This window comes from Delphinus delphis, chromosome 3 (assembly GCF_949987515.2).
Source record: "Delphinus delphis chromosome 3, mDelDel1.2, whole genome shotgun sequence".
Classification (NCBI taxonomy): Eukaryota; Metazoa; Chordata; class Mammalia; order Artiodactyla; family Delphinidae; genus Delphinus; species Delphinus delphis.
In genome coordinates this window covers 7,811,086-7,828,704 of record NC_082685.1, presented here as the reverse complement: position 1 = coordinate 7,828,704, position 17,619 = coordinate 7,811,086, and the positions used below count along the sequence as shown (strand labels likewise).

The window sequence follows — 17,619 nt, the reverse complement described above, 5'->3', positions numbered from 1 at the left end:
CTGGGCAAAGGTGAACACGGGAGTAACCCACCTCTACTGAGGTTCAGAACATCACCGTCACTTGGGAAAGTTCCCTTATATCCCTTCCGAGTCAATCCCTATCCCACCTCCCACCCTTCCAGAGGCAACCACTATTCGTTTATTGTGGGGTTTTTTTTTCACCATAGATCAGTTTTCTAGCTGGATTTTTTTTGGCCAGGTGGCGGGGCTTGTGGGATCTTAGTTGCCCCACCAGAGATTGAACCCACACTGACAGCAGTGAAAGCCATGGAGTCCTAACCACTGGACGGCCAGGGAATTCCCTCTAGCTGGAATTTGAAAGCATTTACATTGTTTTGTTTTCACCGAGTTTAGTTTTACTAACCTATTTATGGCAGGGTTTTCCACACACTGTAAGATATATGACTACATTTTTAGAAACTGGGTCAGTAAGTCCCTATATGCCTGGGGGTGAGCTGCTTTACATCTGTCATCTGGCGTAATTATTAACAACACCCCGCCTTTCACTCTCAACAGTGTCTCCAGTTTGGACCATCAATTATAGGTCACCTTCTCTGTAATGGGAGGGGCTTTGAAGGCAAGCTTGGTGCAGGCAGGGATCTTTCTGTTCACTAGAGTAGCCCAAGAACTTGGGACAGGGCCTGACCTGTAGTAGGTGCTCAAGAAATATTAGCTGAATTTTAGATACATATATATATATATTTTTTTTAATATCTATTTATTTTTGGCTGCATCAGGTCTTAGTTGCGTCATGTGGGACCTTTCGTTGCAGCCAGCAGGCTTCTCTGTAGTTGTGTCACGCAGGCTCCAGAGTGCGCGGGCTCAGTAGTTGCAGCACACAGGCTCTCTAGTTGTGGCGCTCGGGCTTAGTTGCCCTGTGGCATGTGCAATCTTAGCTCCCTGACCAGGGATGGAACCTGCGTTCCCTGCATTGGAAGGTGGATTCTTAACCACTGGATCACCAGGGAAGTCCCAAGATACATATATATATATATACATACATATATATATATTTTAAAGCCAATTTAAAGGGAAACTTCTGCAGACATGGCCAAAAATGGGAAGAATTTACCCAAAACACTGCATTAATGTCACACAGTAGAGCTGGGTTGTCCAAGATGGTGGCCATTGGCCACTGTGGCTACTAAGCCCTTAAATACGGCCAGTCCAAACTGAGATGCGCCATAAGTGTGAAATCCATACTGAATTTGGAAGACTCAGTACAAAAAGCCACGTCAAATATCTCATCAATAACTTTTTTTTATCAATAACTTTTATATTGACCACATGTTGAAACAGTAATATTTTGGAAATATTGGGTTCAATGAAGTATATTCCTAAATGTTTTTTTTACTTTCTTGTAAAACTTTTCTTTTTTTTTTCTTTTTTAAAAATGTGGCTACAGGGCTTCCCTGGTGGCGCAGTGGTGGAGGGTCTGCCTGCCAATGCAGGGGACACGGGTTTGAGCCCTGGTCTGGGAAGATCCCACATGCCGCGGAGCAACTAGGCCCATGAGCCACAACTACTGAGCCTGCGCGTCTCGAGCCTGTGCTCCGTAACAAGGGAGGCCGCAACAGTGAGAGGCCCACGCACTGCGATGAAGAGTGGCCCCCGCTCGCCGCAACTAGAGAAAGCCCTCGCACAGAAACGAAGACCCAACACAGCCAAAAATAAATAAATATTTTAAAAAATGTGGCTACAAAAAAAATTAAACACACAACTCACATCATATTTCTATCAGATGGCAGGACACTAAAAAGTTAATAGTGATTCATATGCCTAAGTATGGTCAGGAAGAGCTTCTTATTTTCTCTATTACCTGCTTCCAGAAGGACTGAATGAGGGTTTTATTTTGTAACTTTGAAAGTAAAAAATGAGATACACATCATGAAACCATAAGTGAAGGAAATTGAAATCAGCTGTCGGAGGTGGTAGGGATAACCAGCATTGCCCTCAAGAGCCCCGGAAGCATTCACCCTCCACCCTGGGAACATGTTTATGTGGACTTTGAAAACTGTCCACTTTTTAAAACAAAAACAAAGGACGAAAAGGAACGAAATGTTCTGAGGTGGTTTTTATTCCAAGAATTCCGTGGGCTCAGCCCAGATGCCGTCGGCGTGGGCTCGCCTATAGCACCCACACGCTACAGCACCACAAGGGCGCCCGGGGTCTACGGGAGTCCTGGTCCCCCAGCCAGTCAACGTGACTGAATCCGCCATCAAGGGCCGGCCTGGCTGCCCCCGAGTGGTCCCTCTGCGTCCCATACTCCTCGGGCGGGCGAGGAGTGGGCTTCAATGCCCCCATGTCCCACGCTTTTGGGGTCTGTGCCCTGCAGCCCTGCAGCTCTGTTCTTCTCAGCGGGCATTTCCTGCAGCCCCCCCACTCATCGCGGGGGCATCTCCAGTCGTGGACATCTTCTCTGTCCATGAGGTTTCAGGTGGCCCCTGCTTGGAGCCGCTGCCCAGGCAGGGAGTGGCCACATGCTGGGCCAGAATCAGAGTCCCTGTCCTCCAGGAGCCTGGGACCAGGCCCCAGCGAGGAGGCTAGGAGGCTGCTTCGGCCGCTGTGGGCTGGATCAGCATGGTGGTGGCCTGCAGCGGGTAGTAGCGGCCCCGCCAGGTCTTCCAGAAGATGCCCTTCTTAAGCTGCTGCCGCTGCCGTGGGATGGAATGGAAATACTGGCCATTAAGATTGGAGTGGCCGCAGGTACCAAACCACCAGCCACCTGCCGGGGTCAGAAAAAAGGGGACTTGGTTAGGCCCATGGGTCCTTGGGCCTCCACTGGGCCCGGGATGGGGATGAGGCTGGGTGTTGGATGTCACACACTTTAGATGAGATGTCTTTGGCAGTGGTTGTCAAACTGTGTTCTGAGGAACCCCAGGTTGTGACAAAGGCACCCCAGGGGCTCTGGGTACCCCCCTTCCTGGTAACTGCAGCTTTTATGTCTGTGACCCTGGCGAGTGACTTCTCCGCACCTGGCACATGGCAAACATTTATCAAAGCCTCTCTATGACTGTCATGCATCTCACTAGTTTATATTAGATTGAACCATATGAAATTAACCACTATTCCATCCTTCTTTGACCCACCAAAAGGCAGTTTCATATATTTCACTTCACAGGGCCCGGGCTCTGCCTCCGATTTCATTAGAACAAGATGGGGTCTGTCTCGATGGCTTTGCCACACACCAGCCACCATCCCACAAACGTCAACTCATCATATGTTCATAATAATCCTATGGCGTGGACGGTATGGTTATACCCATTTTGAAGATGGAGTAAGTGAGTGTTAAGTCAGTTGCCCAAGGGTATGCTGCACGTAAGGAGAAAAGTGGGGAGGGAATAGATGGAGTTGAAGGCAGGGGACGGATGCAGAAAGGTAGGGAGGGGAGGTCCCAGCTGTGTGGCAAAGGGCAAGACAAGGAGGGACAGAGCTTGCTTGCTCACCAGAGAGGCTCTTTGCACAGTTCTTGTCTCCGCGGAGGTCGTGGTCTTGGTCCCAAGTGGAGAAAGGCAGGGAGAGGCCGCTGGGTGAGAAGGCGGTGGCACCCAGTTTGCTGGCCACGGGCGCCGTGAGCTGCAGGCTGTAGGCTGTGTCTTCGCCACCCAGGTGGACAGGGAACTGCAATGACTCGGCATTGCCCTCCCAGTCCTGCAGCTGCACAGCCAGGCGGCTGCCACGCTCCCCCATGATGCGGTGCACCTTCTCCAGGCCCAGCCAGAACTCACCTACAGTGGGAAAGGCCCATCTGTGAGAACGACCCACCTCCGTGGCCCCCTCCTGTGCCTCTGATCTGCAGGAAACACCCACCTTGGGGGTCTCCGAAGCCATCCTTGTAGGCGTCCCAGGGCTGGTTAAAGTCGACTGAGCCATCCTGGCGCCTCTGAATTACAGTCCAGCCTCCATCTGCCCAGAAAGGTGCAAAGTCACCAGGAGGATTTTTTTTACAAGAGACCCTGACTCCCCCATCTGGCTCCCAAACCCCAAACCACGTCTAAACCAAGGGAGAGCAATGTTCCTCTCATCCATCCCAGCAGGACTGCAGGAAGATGGTTAAAGGAGGAAGATGGGCTGGTCAGCAGGCGGAGGGCTCTGCCTGGATCTTTGTCCCAAGGATCCAGCAGGGAAGGAGAAAGCGGGGAGCAAGGGAGGGAGGGGGGGTGAGCTGCATTTGACAGAAAGACAACCGGGCCCATGATATTTGGGGTACCTGGGGGGCCAGAGCAGCCCTACCTGAGGTCATCTTGCAGTTAACCAGGAATGAGGAGGACCCCCGGGGCTGGATCTGGAACAATCCACTTTGCCTCTCTCCCTCTTCAAACAGCTCTTGGCAGTCCCTGGGCAGTCCTGCAGGGCAGACAAGGGTGGGGGGATTGAAGCAGAGAGCAGGCCTGGGGGTTCCAGGAAACAGGCATGTCTGGGGGCTGGGCAGCGGGTGACAGAGACGGGAGGGGGCAATCTAGAGCTCATGACACCCCCCCCACTTGCCTAAAGTCTTCCATAGCACCCCATGCCTTTCCTCGACACAGTCTACAAGGCACCCCAGGACTGGTTGCTATACCCATCCTCCCTCTCCTGCACTGCACGCCCACCCTCTGGCCACATAGCCTTCCTGGTACCACACCCCTCTCCTGCCACAGGGACTTTGCACGTGCTACTGTTCTGAGACCCACTTCCCTCATGCCTTTCCTTGCCTCATATTAAAGGTCCCAGCTTCTGAAAGGGATCATGTCCCTGACCATCCCACCCAGACCAGGTTAGGGGCACTGAGGACTTCCTACTCCCCAACACTGGGGTCATCTGATGGTCTCTCTCCAACTCCCCACACTGAAGGAGGTCCATGAGGCTAGGGACAATGAATGGCTCTTTGCCCACCATCTGGCACCGGTGCCCAGGCTGATCCCAGCCCACAGCAGGTGTTTACTAAAGATGCCATGAAGGAATGACTGAAGGAGCTGGACCAGAGTGGGGATGGGGCAAGAACTGCGATAAACAGGAGGGGGCTCTGCTTTGTCCAGTGGCGGGAGGGGAATCAGGCCTGGATGGGGCTTGGGGACACCACAGAGGCCCTGCCTGGGGTCCCAGGTATCAGAGAGGGAGGGGGAAGGATTGAGGAGGGAAGGAGGGAGGAGGGAGGAAAAAACGGAAGGATGGCCAGGGCACATCGGCAGACCGGGGAAGTCCCCGCCCCCAGCCCGTCCCATGCCCAGCCCAGCCCGTCCCATGCCCAGCCCAGCCCAGGCCCAGCCCAGCCCAGCCCCAGCCCAGCCCCAGCCCAGCCCGGAAAGTAGGGGAAAGGTCGCAGGGGGAGGGGAAGGCTCAGGTCGCGGGGTGAATGTGTCCACACTGTGGGAGTGAGGGCGGGCCCGGATGACTGGAGGCATTTTCTGGGCCCTGAAGCAGCTCCCCTTTCCCCTACTTTCCTCTCTTCCAATCACAACAGGCAGCCCGCCAAACCACCAATGTGGCTTCCATTAACACCAGCTGTTTGTCTCCACAGCTCTGAACTTTCCCATACTTGGCAGGGGCGAGCCTGGAGTCCCCAAACCTACGCATGACCCCCCCCCCTCCCCATCACATTCCCCAGCCTGGATCTATGCCTGCGGGCCCCACCCAGAAGCCACTCATACCAGGGCTACGGTTTGGGAGGGTGTAATGGACCCTTCCTGGTTGGGGAGGGGAGGGAAAGTGGTGGGATGGGGAGGTGCCAGAGCCCTCAAGACTAGAGGGCGTGAAGCCAGCAACCAGCCCGAGGGTGTGAAGAGGGAGATCTGAACTTTCACCCAGTTGGCTGCAGACTGCTGCTGATGCCAAGGTGGGTGATGGGGTAGGAGGACCACAAGGAAGCCAGCCAGCTCTGGAGCAGTAGGCCAGAGACACCGGGAGCTGGGAATCTGTGTCAGATACCTACAGACATGTTAGGAGATCTGGGGTGCATGGGGCATACACAATAAAGGAACCAGAACTTGGGGGGGGGGCGTGGGAAGGGCTGATCTGGGACTTCCGGGCCAATAGAAGGTTGAGGGACGGAAGAGGTGTGTGAGTCAGGAGGCCTGGATTTGTAAGAGTTGCAAGAGTGATGCGTCTGGCCAAGGAGATGGGGGTTCCCTGCCCTAGCCTCCCCTCCTAGATCCACACTCTAAAAGCCCATGGTGGGTGGGTGTTGGCCAAACATCAGAACCTCTTCTCCCAGGCCGCCATTCTCTCTTCACCCAACGAGAGCTCCAGCCTCCAGCCTCCCTAGCTGGCACCCTTTCGTCCCCCATCCTGTCCCTCCTAGAAGGTTCCAACCTCCAGGAAGGTGGCCCTGAGCTGTACCACCCCTTTTCCCACACCCCTGCAGCTCAAGTCCCCCTTGGACCCTGTTTCCCAGCCACCTGCTGCTCCACTTAGTGGCCCGTGGGAAATCCCAGTGGCTTGCTGGGAAGAAGGGTGGGGTGGCCCCGTGGGGCAGGGAGAGGACTGAGGAGGGGGTGTCCCAGTCACCCCTTCACCAGAGCCCCGTCAGCCCACAGGGACGCAGGGCCGGGGCCTCTCTCCTTCTCAGTAAGGTGGACCTGACAAGGGTGGGGGGCAAGAATAGTGGGGGTGTGGTTTCCGGAGAACAGCAAAGGTCTGGACACTCACTGTGCAAGCGGCTGATATTTTGAGCTGGGCCAGCAAGTTGGGCCATCTTGGGTAGCCTCTTCCTCCTGGCACGCTTGGCCACCCCGTGGCCCAGGTGCATGGGGGCCAAATGGCCCATCTGGGACAGGACAGGAGGAGGGGGTCAGGTCTGGCTGGCTCAGGCTGCTCGACCTGCTTAGCTCCACGTCCAGACCCATAGGTCCAACTTCAACCTCCCTCCCCACCTGGGGCAAGCATCGGGCACCTGGCTCTGCAGATTCTGGATTCTCAGGTGCTGCTTCTCCAGGTGCCGCTGCTGCTGGGCCACCTTCTGGAAGAGTTGCTGGATCCTGCTGTTCTGAGCCTTGAGCTGAGTCTGGGGAGAGTATAAAACCCTGGTGAGGATCTGGCCTTCCGCCTCCAACTTCTCCATTCATCCCCGGTCCTACTCCCAACTCTCCATCCTTTGAGGCCCGGGCAGGAGAGCCCAGGGAGTCCGGGATGCGCCCCCTCCCGTCCACACACTTCCAGGGCAGTAGGAGCGTACGTACCTGAAAGCTGCGGAGGGTCTCCGGGACTGCATCGCCGCCGGGAGGGACCAGATTCTCCGGGGCGAACGGAGGTGCGGCTGACCCCTCAGGATCCTTGCAGGCGGCCCCGCACGAGCCCAGACGCCGCTCCAGCTCGCCCAGCTGCCCACGGGTGCGCTCCACGTGCTCGCGTAGCCCGTTGCCGAGCTGCAGGAGCCCGTGCGCCAGCACATTCACCTCGTCCCAGGAGGCGAAGCGCGGCTTCTCGGGAGGCTCCGGGCGGCCCTGCGCGCTCAGCAGCCCGGCGGTGGCAGCGCACAGCACCAGGGCTGCTCCGGCTGTTGGCGCACAGCGCATCCTTCCGGGTGGTGTGGACGCCGGGACGCGGAGATCGGAGAGGCAGGGGTGAGGGGGCGCAAGGGGGACTCGGAGGTCGAGATGAGAGGGGTGGAGACGCGGGGGCCCTGGTGGAGACTCGCTTGGGTGCAGAAGCCAGAGAGCAAAGACTCGAATCACAGCTTGGCTTGTGCGCGCTACGCCCTCTATTATAAGCACAGTGCGGGAGTAGAAGGCGGAGCCTGGGAGGCGGGGTGCGTGGAGTTCCGGGGACGGGGCGTGGGGACGGGGGTGGGGTTCAGTTGCTGGAGGCCGGGTAGTTTTGGGGGTGAGGGGTGCCCTGGGAGGTGCAAAACTCTGGCTCCTCCCACCAGGCCCGGACGTGCGTGGTCAGCCGTGCCTTCTCTGCTGACCGTGGGAGACGTGACTTCCTCTCCCCGCGGTCCCTTTCCAAGCGCCGGAATTTCGAGCCCCCCCCCCCCAGCCCCCGCCGCGCCCAGTGGGGAAAAGGCGCTGGTGTCAGCGGGGACGGGGCGTGCGGGCTGCATTCCTGACCCCCTCCCCAAGTCAAAAGCTGGGGAAGAGGGTCCTGGTACGCTCAGTCCAGCAGAGCTAGGCGGAAACCCGGGACCCCTCAAACATCCCCGCCTCCGGAACGCCTCCCGGAGAGCATCCCAAGACCAGGCTGGTCTCCCGGGGAGACATCTCGGGCTTTCGCGCTCCTTCCCGCTCAAGGCTTGGTCGTTGCAGATGCGTTTGTGGGATTCTTTAACGTCCCTCATCCCACTCCGCACAACTTAGTGCCCAGGTGGCAGGGACCAGATTTGTCTTGTTCAGTCTCCAGCGGGTGCCTCTCTCCCCACTGCCCACTCTCTACCCTCAGGGTCTTCAGAGTGTTTGCCTGAATCAAAGCAGGAACCTTGGAACAGAAAGAGGGGATACATGGAAGGAAGGTCTCCCCATTCTCCCTCATTCATTCATTCATTCAATAAACAGTCCTCTGCTCTCCTACATGGAGTTCCCAGGCTGGTGGAGAGACCCTCGGGTAGGGAAAGAGTTGGGACAGAGGAAGAACTGAGTGAGGCTGTGAGGTGGACCACTTTCATTTCACAAGGCTAAGCATTTATTCAACAAACTTTTACCAAAGTTCTCCCCCTCCATTCCCACCAACTTCCCTATACCTTGCCTGAAAATTGAGGCTGGCATAGAAAACCTGCCTGCCAGGAAAAACCCAGGGCACGATGGCTCAGAGAACAGGCAAGAAAAACAGAGTTGACTCAGCAGGGCTCCGAGCCAGCTCAGCCTCTGGAATCCAACACTGTGTGCCCCATACACTTGGCTGGGCCAGATGCCAGGATAGCAGATCCCGGCAGCAGTGACAGGCAGGTGGGAAGGGCACAGAGGAAAACCTTGGCAAGGAATAGATCCAGATAGCCACCATCTGACCTGGCAGCCGGCCTGTCCAGCCCCCAGCCCCTGGCCACCTTCTGAGTGGGGGACATAGCTATCCAAGAGTGAGCTCTCCTCCTCCCTGGCTTCTTGCACTGAGAAAAATGATCAATTACCTTCCCAACCTGAAGGCCTCTTTCTGATCCACTCTGAAGGAACTTCTACCTCTGTGCTGTGTTTCAGAGGGCACAAAGTACACCCAAGCCTCTTAGAGGCACCTGCAGTGAGCAGGCTACAAAAGAATTTGTCCAGGGACCCAGAGCTGGCCCTGGATTATATCTTAAAAAACTGCTCTGTGGAATATATTTCTGACCCAGCAATAACATATCACCATGATCAATTGTTTCTTTGGTACCTGCTGTGTGCTGGTTACTATGCTGGGTCCATAATGGTGGGCAAGATGCCCCCTCCACCCAATGTAGGCTACTCTGGGTGAAGTAAATGGTATTAGAAAGGTGACATGCGGGCTGGAGTCTCTCATCAGAAAGCGAAGCAGTAAAATTGACTTTTTTTTTTTTGTCTGTCTGTGGGCAGCTGAAAGGAAAATCCCTGCCTTTGGGAAATTTCAGTCTGGAGCAGGACACAGTCTCATGAACAGTGTCTTTCCATCTGTATGTATCTCTAGGACCTAATTACTGGGGACCCCTCAGTTCCTCTCTACTAGTCTTCAATCATTGGGGCTTCTGGTGGGTTGTATGGGAGGAGCTGATCTGTCATTGGAGGGGCTGTGTATAAAAAAGTAGCAGCAGAGACTTCCCTGGTGGTGCAGTGGTTAAGACTCCATGCTCCCAATGCAGGGGGCCCGGGTTTGATCCCTGGTCCGGGAACTAGATCCCACATGCATGCTGCAACTAGGAGTTTGCGTGCCATAACTAAGGAGCCACGTGCCACAACTAAGATCTGACACAACCAAATAAATAAATAAATAATAAATAAATAATGAAGTGTACAACTCAAGTAAAAAAAAAAGTTGTGCACTATTGTGTACTTGTTATATGCCAGGAATTGTTCTAAAGTGATTATATATTCCCTTAATCCCAATAACAACTGCAAATGAAGCAGATACTGTTATTCTATCTTATAAATGAGGATGCAGTGAAAGACAGGTTAAGTACTTGTCCAAGTTCTCACAGTTATCTAGAAAGAGCTAGGATTTGAAACCAGCCTGCCTGACTCACAGCTCTGCTCTTAGCAGCCATGCTACCTTTATTCATAATAGCGCAGTGATCCTTGCTTCCTGATATTTGCACTCTTGTGTAGTTCCTCTCCATCATATAACCAAGAGGATATTGTTGAAATGACAATGTGTGTGACTTCTGAGGTTAGGTCATAAAAAACATGTGACTTCCTTCTTGTTCTTGATTAGCTCACTTGCTCCGGGAGAAGCCAGCCACCATACTGTGAGGACACTCAAGCAGCCCTTTGGAGAGATCGGCAAGGTGAGGAACTGAGGCCTCCACCCAACAACCAGCATCAGCTTGTCTGCCACACAAGGGAGCTATCTTGGAAGCAGATCCTCCAGCCCCAGTCGAGCTTTCAGATGATGTAGCCTCACTTGGCATCTGTTAGCAACCTCATGAGACTCCAAGCCAGAACCACCCAGCTAAGCTGCTCCCAAACTCCTGACCCACAGAAAAGTAAGAAATAATAAATGTGTCTTGTTGTTTTAAGCCACTCATTCTGCAGCTAATACAGTAGCCAACATTTAAGTAGTGCCCACCCTGCACTTGGCATTATTTTATGTATTTTATATATATTCACTCACTTAATATATCCTGTAAGGTCTCTATTTTAAAGAAGGGGAAACAGAGGTACAGAGAGATCACATAGTCTGAGAGAGGAGGTGTGGGGGGAATAAAGTTTCCCAGGAAGACTAGGATTATTATTGAGCTTAAACCTGCTCCAACCATGCTTTATTTTGAGTTCTGCCAGTGGCGGACATGGAGTGCAACTGATGCTGCTCCCATGAGTTGCAATCCCGTCTCCTGCTCAAATTTGCACAGAAGCCAAGCCCCCTCTGCCAGCTCTGCTCTCCCACCCACCCCATCCCTCACCCTTTTTTTTTTTTTTTTTTTTTTGGCTCAGCCGGGTCTTCGTTGCTGCACATGGGATCTTTTTAGTTGCAGCATGCAGACTTCTTAGTTGCAGCATGCATGCAGTCTCTAGTTCCCCGGCCAGGGATCGAACCCGGGCCCCCTGCATTGGGAGCATGGAGTCTTACCCACTGGACCACCAGGGAAGTCTCCCTCACCCATGTTTTAGGCACAGATCCTGCATGATCCTATGCTGGACCCCACAGGCCAAACTCCACCTGAAGATACGCTTGGTTTGTTCTGCCCAGAATTTTGAGTATCAGGAGATTTCTAATGAAAATCCGGAATTTCTGCTTCTCTTGAAAAATTGGAAGGTCCAACAGGAGTGGTCTGCAGTCCTGCTTGTTTGCAACGGTCCAAAGCTGAAGGGGAGCTGCCCTCTTTGGCCAAGGGAAGCCCTCCCGCCCCATCACTGCTGTGCGACACAGGCCATTCCATGTTCTGTTTTTTTGCAGATCCTTTAAGCCTCTGATCATTGCCTTTGGGCTGGTGTTTTTCTGTTGCCAGTGCCAGCCTCAGACCAGGGCAAGAGGGACCTCTGTTATGGCACTGCACTTTGGAGGGTGAATGCCTCCACCAGGCAAGGAGTTGTGGGAGCAATGGGTATATTTACTGGAGCCCATAGACTTCCTTTTAGACCATTGAGTTTCCATTTGGGCTGGTGGAAAAGTTCTGGAACTAGGTAGAAGTTGTACAACATTGTATGTGTACTTAATGCCACTGAATTGTATTCATTAAAATGGTTAAACTTTTTCTATTATGTGTGTTTTACCACAATTTAAAAACGCTAATCTAAAAAAAACCCAAATCTTATTAAAACAAAAAAGAAATAATAAATTTGGATCTGACCTTTCATATTGTTTTGAAGGTATATTTTAAAAACTGGGAGGATAGAACATATTTTATTATTTAACAGCATTAGTGTATCAGTTTTCCTTTTTTTTTTTAGAAATCAGGAGCATATTTTTTTTTTTAAAGCTGTGGTTTTTCTTTTTTTTTTTTTTGAAGATGTTGGGGGTAGGAGTTTATTAATTAATTTATTTATTTTTGCTGTGTTGGGTTTTCGTTTCTGTGCGAGGGCTTTCTCTAGTTGTGGCAAGAGGGGGCCACTCTTCATCGCGGTGCGCGGGCCTCTCACTATCGCGGCCTCTCTTGTTGCGGAGCACAGGCTCCAGACGTGCAGGCTCAGTAGTTGTGGCTCATGGGCCTAGTTGCTCCGTGGCATGTGGGATCCTCCTAGACCAGGGCTCGAACCCATGTCCCCTGCATTAGCAGGCAGATTCTCAACCACTGCACCACCAGGGAAGCCCAATCAGTTTTCTTTTGCTGTGTAACAAACATTCCCCAAACTTAGTGGCTCAAAACCACATCCAGTGGACTCAGCTGAGCAGTTCTTTTCCCTGGTGATCCTCCCTCACATAAAGGAAGAGAGGCATATATATATATATTACACACAAATATATATATATATATATATTCCATATATATTTCTCTTCTCTGTCTCTCTCTGTCTCTCTATATATATATGTATGCAAGATTTAATTATAAGGTAGTGCCTAGTTCAGTGTATAACATTCTCAGGATTTGTAACACTTACATGAACAGACAGAAAAAATATTTTCTACTTATTATGTGTAAAGATGAATTGCTATTTTTCTGATGCCCATTCTGATACAACTACTTTTCATGTCAAATATTTACTGTGCCCAAATGTATTCAATTAAAATCATTACTCTGTGAAATAAATAAAACAGAGATGATTCTTGTACAAAAGAGAGAGGAGTAGGGCTTCCCTGGTGGCGCAGTGGTTGAGAGTCCGCCTGCCGATGCAGGGGACACGGGTTCGTGCCCCGGTCCGGGAAGATCCCACATGCCGCGGAGCGGCTGGGCGCGTGAGCCATGGCCGTTGAGCCTGCGCGTCCGAAGCCTGTGCTCCGCAACGGGAGAGGCCACAGCAGTGAGAGGCCCGCGTACCGAAAAAAAAAAAAAAAAAAAAAAAAAGAGAGGAGGAGAGAGAGAGAGAGAAACATTTATATACAGAGAGACACATGTAAATACATATAATATGCACACACACCTATTATACAGATGCACATATATAATGCACACATATACATGTATATATAAAATACACATAGAAAAAAGATAATCACACACACTTTTGTGTGTGTGAATGATTTGAGGGTATGCTGCAGACATGATTAGTGCTTTTACTAAGAACAAGGCCTTTCACTTACGTAACTACAGCACAGATAGCAACTTGAGGAAGTTTGAGCCTGACATATTGCTGTTATCTAATCTTCAGTCCAGATTCCAGTTTCATCATGTCCTTTACAGCTGTTTTCTCCCCCTCTGGGGTCCCATCCAGGATCACATGGTGCAATTACTTGTTGTGTCTCCTTAGTCCTCCATAATCTGGACCCGTTCCTCAATCATTCTTTGTCCTTCACGACATTGACTTTTTAAAAATTGTTGATTTACAATGTTGTGTTAGTTTCAGGTGTACAGCAAAGTGAATCAGTTATACATATACGTATATCCACTCTTTTTTTGATTCTTTTCCCATATAGGTCATTACAGAGTATTGAGTAGAGTTCCCTGTGCTATACAGTAGGTTCTTACTAGTTATCTATTTTATATATAGTAGTGTGTATATGTCAATCCCAATCTCCCAATTTATCCCTCTTCCATTCCCCCTTGGTAACCATAAGTTTGTTTTCCACATCTGTGACTCTATTTCTGTTTTGTAAATAAGTTCATTTGTACCTTTTTTTCTTTTTTTTTGGCCACACCTTGCGACATGCGTTACTTCCCCGACCAGGGATCGAACCCATGGCCCTTGCAGTGGAATGTGGGGTCTTAACACAGAACCACTAGGAAAGCCCTGTACCATTTTTTTTGACATTGACTTTTTTGAAATGCACACACTAGTTATTGGTGGAATGTTCCTCACTTTGCATTTGTCTGATGCTTCCTCCTGATTACTATGCATTTTTTGGCAGTGATATTGTGACCTCCGGGCATAGTAACAGGGGGCAAATCTGTTTGCCCATATTAGCACCGTTAATTGTGATTTTTAAAAATTTATTCTTGGGACTTCCCTGGTGGTTCAGTGGTTAAGAATCCTCCTGCCAATGCAGGGGACACGGGTTCGATCCCTGGTCTGAGAAGATCCTACATGCCACAGAGCAACTAAGCCCGAGCGCCACAACAACGGAGCCCACGTGCTGCAACTACTGGAGCCCATGGGCCTAGAGCCCGTGCTCTGCAACAAGAGAAGCCACCGCAGTGAGAAGCCCTCGCACCACAACGAAGAGTAGCCCCCACTTGCCACAACTAGAGAAAGCCCGCACTCAGCAACGAACACCCAACGCAGAAAAAAAAAATTCTTTCATTGAGACATCATTGACATAATATTATATTAGTTTCAGATGTACAACATAATGATTCGATATTTATATACATTGCCAAATGATCACCACAATAAGTCTAGTTAACATCCATCATCATACAGAGTTACAAAATTTCTTTCCTTGGGAATTCCCTGGTGGTCCAGTGGTTAGGATTCTGTGGTTTCACTGCTGAGGGCCTGGGCTTAATCCCTGGTCACAGAATTAAGACCCTGCAAGCTACACGGAGCGGCCAAAAAATAAAAATTATTTTCTTATGATGAGAGCTTTTAAGATTTACTCTTAGCCACTTTTGAATATATAATAGTATTATTAATTATAGTTGCCATGCTGTATGTTACAACCCCAGGACTTCCTTATTTTATAACTGGAAGTTTGTATCTTTTGACCTAATTTTGATTATTTTAAGCATTTTTATTTTTTACATTTATTTTGTTGAAGTATAGTTAACTTACAATGTTAATTTCTGCTGTACAGCAAAGTGATTCAGTTATATGTATATATACATTCTTTTTCATATTCTTTTCCATTATGGTTTATCACAGGATATTGAACATAGTTCCTTGTGCTATACAGTAGGACCTTGTGTTTTTTTCTGTTTGTTTGTTTGTTTTGCGGTACGCGGGCCTCTCACTGTTGTGGCCTCTCCCGTTGGGGAGCACAGGCTCTGGACGCGCAGGCTCAGCGGCCATGGCTCACGGGCCCAGCCGCTCCGCGGCACATGGGATCTTCCCGGACCGGGGCACGAACCCGTGTCCCCTGCATCGGCAGGCGGACTCTCAACCACTGCGCCACCAGGGAAGCCCAGGACCTTGTTTTTTATCCTTCCTATATATAATAGTTTGCATCCGCTAATCCCAAACTCCCAGTCCTTCCCTGTCCCACCCCTCCTCCCCCTTGGCAACCACAAGTCCGTTCTCTATGTCTGTTTAACCACTTAACTTTAATATTGGATGATCAGTGCTGTAATGGGGAAGCACAGGGGCCTAGAAGAGGTCAGAGAAGGGACCTATCCCAGCAGGTAAGGCTTTTTGGGCAGGGGCCCTGGGGCTGAGAAACAGTAAGATTATCCAGATGAAAAGGATATGGAATGGGTGACCCAGATTGGGGAAGAGCATGAATAATGCATTGTAGCGTGGGATATGTGACTGATTCTTCCCAGACGAGCCCAGAGGGACATTGTATGTGGACATCCCAAAACAAGGCTGCTGGCCCCCCAGGAGTGGCCCCCGCCACCCCTGGCAACTGCCCATGCCCTTTCCTGTCAGCCTTTAGTCACATCAGGTCATCAGGAGAGGTCAGTTTTAGGGCAGGAGCCTCAGAATCTCAGAGCAGAAAGAATGACTCAGATTCTGGGCTGGGGCTCCAGAAAGGAATGGAGTGGCCTCTGCCCAAGACACTCTCCCCATCGCCACCCATCTCCCAGAGTCCTCCCAGCCTGGGAGCTTGCGTGTGTGTGAACCTGCCGCCTTTGGACACCAGGGCAAACAGCCCTGAACTCACTAAGGTAAGAATAATAATTATAACAGTGCACATTAATTTAGCACTCACCTTTATCCCATTAGGCACGTGCATAGTCTATGTTTTGTCACCCTTTAATCAGCCTTGAAAACGAAAGCATTCCTTTCCCTTTTGGACTGATAGGAAAACTGTGATGTTCTGAGATGTTCACATACTTGGCCAAAGACAGACAGCTTAGAAAGGCCAAGATTTCAACCTAGTTCTCTCTAGTTCCAAACTAATGAATCTTTTTTTTTTAATCCTGTCTGTTTTTGTAAGTTACAATTTTGAATGGGGAAGGCATTTGCATTGTGCCAAACCCCAAAACTCTAAAAATCATAGCTGGAGGACTTCCCTGGTGGTCCAGTGGCTAAGACTCCCAATGCAGGGGCCTGGGCTCACTCCCTGATCAGGGAACTAGATCCCACATGCCGCAACTAAGAGTTCGTATGCTGCAACTAAAGATCCCGCATGCAGCAACGAAGACCTGGCTCAGCCAAACAAACAAATAAATATTTTTTTTAAAAAGAGAATATTAATTTTAAAAATAAATAAAATAAAAACCATAGCTGGAGAAGTCTCCCTTTTCCTAATTGTGTGTCCACCTAAAACTTTGTTTGAGAATGTTTACCCAGGTTTATTCATAATCACTTTTGAAGTTTTTTTGTATGTCTAAACATTTTCCTTTTCAAAATTGTTATGGACTGAATGTTTGTGTTCCCCTAAAATTCATTATGTGGAAACCCTAATCCCCAGGTATGATGGTCTTTGGAGGTGGAGCCTTTGGGAGATGATTAGGTCATGAGGACGGGACTCCCATGATGGGATTGGTGCCCTTAGAAAGAGAGACAGAAGAGAGCTTTCTCTCCCTCTCCACCATATGAGAATACAGCGAGAAGGTGGCCATCTGCAAGCCAGGAAGAGAGTTCTCCCCAGGAACCGAATATACCAGCACCTTGATTTTGGACTTCCCAGCCTCCGGAACTGTGAGAAATAAATTTCCGTGTTTAAGCCACCCAGCCTGTGGCATTTTGTTATAGCAGCCCAAGAGGACTAAGACAAAAATGGTGGGGAAAGCATCTTGGCAGTATATTGTAGTGTAATTGACATACCATAATCTGCACATATTTCAGGTGCACAATCTAATCAACTCTGACCTATGTAAACACCTGTGAATCTATCACCATAATCAAGGTAATGGAAATCTCTATTACACCCAGAAGCTTCCTTGTGCCTCTTAAGAACCTCTCCCACTGGCTCCTCCCACCTTCCCCAGGTAACCATGACCTGCTTTCCGTCACTACAGGTAAGTTTGCATTTCCTAGAATTTTATATAAATGGAATCACATAGAGTACATAGAATGTACTCCTTTCTTGCCTGCTTTTTTTTTTACTTAACACAATTATTTTGAGATTCATCTCTGATGGAGTGTGTATCAATAGTATATTTATTTTTAACATTGATATGGATAAACCACAGTTTCTGTATACATTCATCTGTTGAAGGACATTGGGGTTGTTCCAGTCTTTGTTTATTAAAAATAAAGCTGTTATGGGGCTTCCCTGGTGGTGCAGTGGTTGAGAATCTGCCTGCTAATGCAGGGGACACGGGTTCGAGCCCTGGTCTGGGAAGATCCCACATGCTGCGGAGCAACTAGGCCCGTGAGCCACAACTACTGAGCCTACGCGTCTGGA

At 50.2% G+C, this 17,619-nt stretch overlaps 1 protein-coding gene and 1 long non-coding RNA gene across 3 annotated transcripts; one reads left to right on the top strand and one right to left on the bottom strand.

Annotated features, from left to right (window-relative positions):
• Positions 1-2,068: 2,068 nt before the first annotated feature.
• Positions 2,069-7,681, bottom strand: ANGPTL4 (angiopoietin like 4). Of its 2 annotated transcripts, none has more exons than XM_060006590.1 (7): positions 7,158-7,681; positions 6,872-6,982; positions 6,628-6,745; positions 4,234-4,347; positions 3,811-3,906; positions 3,447-3,728; positions 2,069-2,725 (listed from the first exon to the last, which is right to left on the bottom strand). In XM_060006590.1, exons 1-7 carry the CDS (start codon positions 7,491-7,493, stop codon positions 2,544-2,546), a joined length of 1,239 nt encoding a protein of 412 aa, XP_059862573.1. In that variant the 5' UTR covers positions 7,494-7,681; the 3' UTR covers positions 2,069-2,543. The 2 variants fall into 2 exon arrangements, with proteins under 2 accessions (XP_059862573.1, XP_059862574.1); XM_060006591.1 differs by having other exon boundaries at positions 2,606-2,654.
• Positions 7,682-9,461: 1,780 nt separating this feature from the next.
• Positions 9,462-16,930, top strand: LOC132421774 (uncharacterized). Its single transcript, XR_009518769.1, has 3 exons — positions 9,462-9,532; positions 10,288-10,558; positions 16,681-16,930. It is a non-coding gene; the product is annotated as an uncharacterized lncRNA (long non-coding RNA).
• Positions 16,931-17,619: the final 689 nt, after the last annotated feature.

Excerpts from the sequence above, each read along its gene's own strand:
- ANGPTL4 (XM_060006590.1), bottom strand. The coding sequence starts at position 7,493 with ATGCGCTGTGCGCCAACAGCCGGAGCAGCCCTGGTGCTGTGCGCTGCC. Across the intron at positions 6,746-6,871 it reads TCCAGAATCTGCAGAGCCAG|ATGGGCCATTTGGCCCCCAT; the intron begins GTGCCCGATGCT and ends GTCCTGTCCCAG. Across the intron at positions 3,907-4,233 it reads TAACTGCAAGATGACCTCAG|ATGGAGGCTGGACTGTAATT; the intron begins GTAGGGCTGCTC and ends CTTTCTGGGCAG.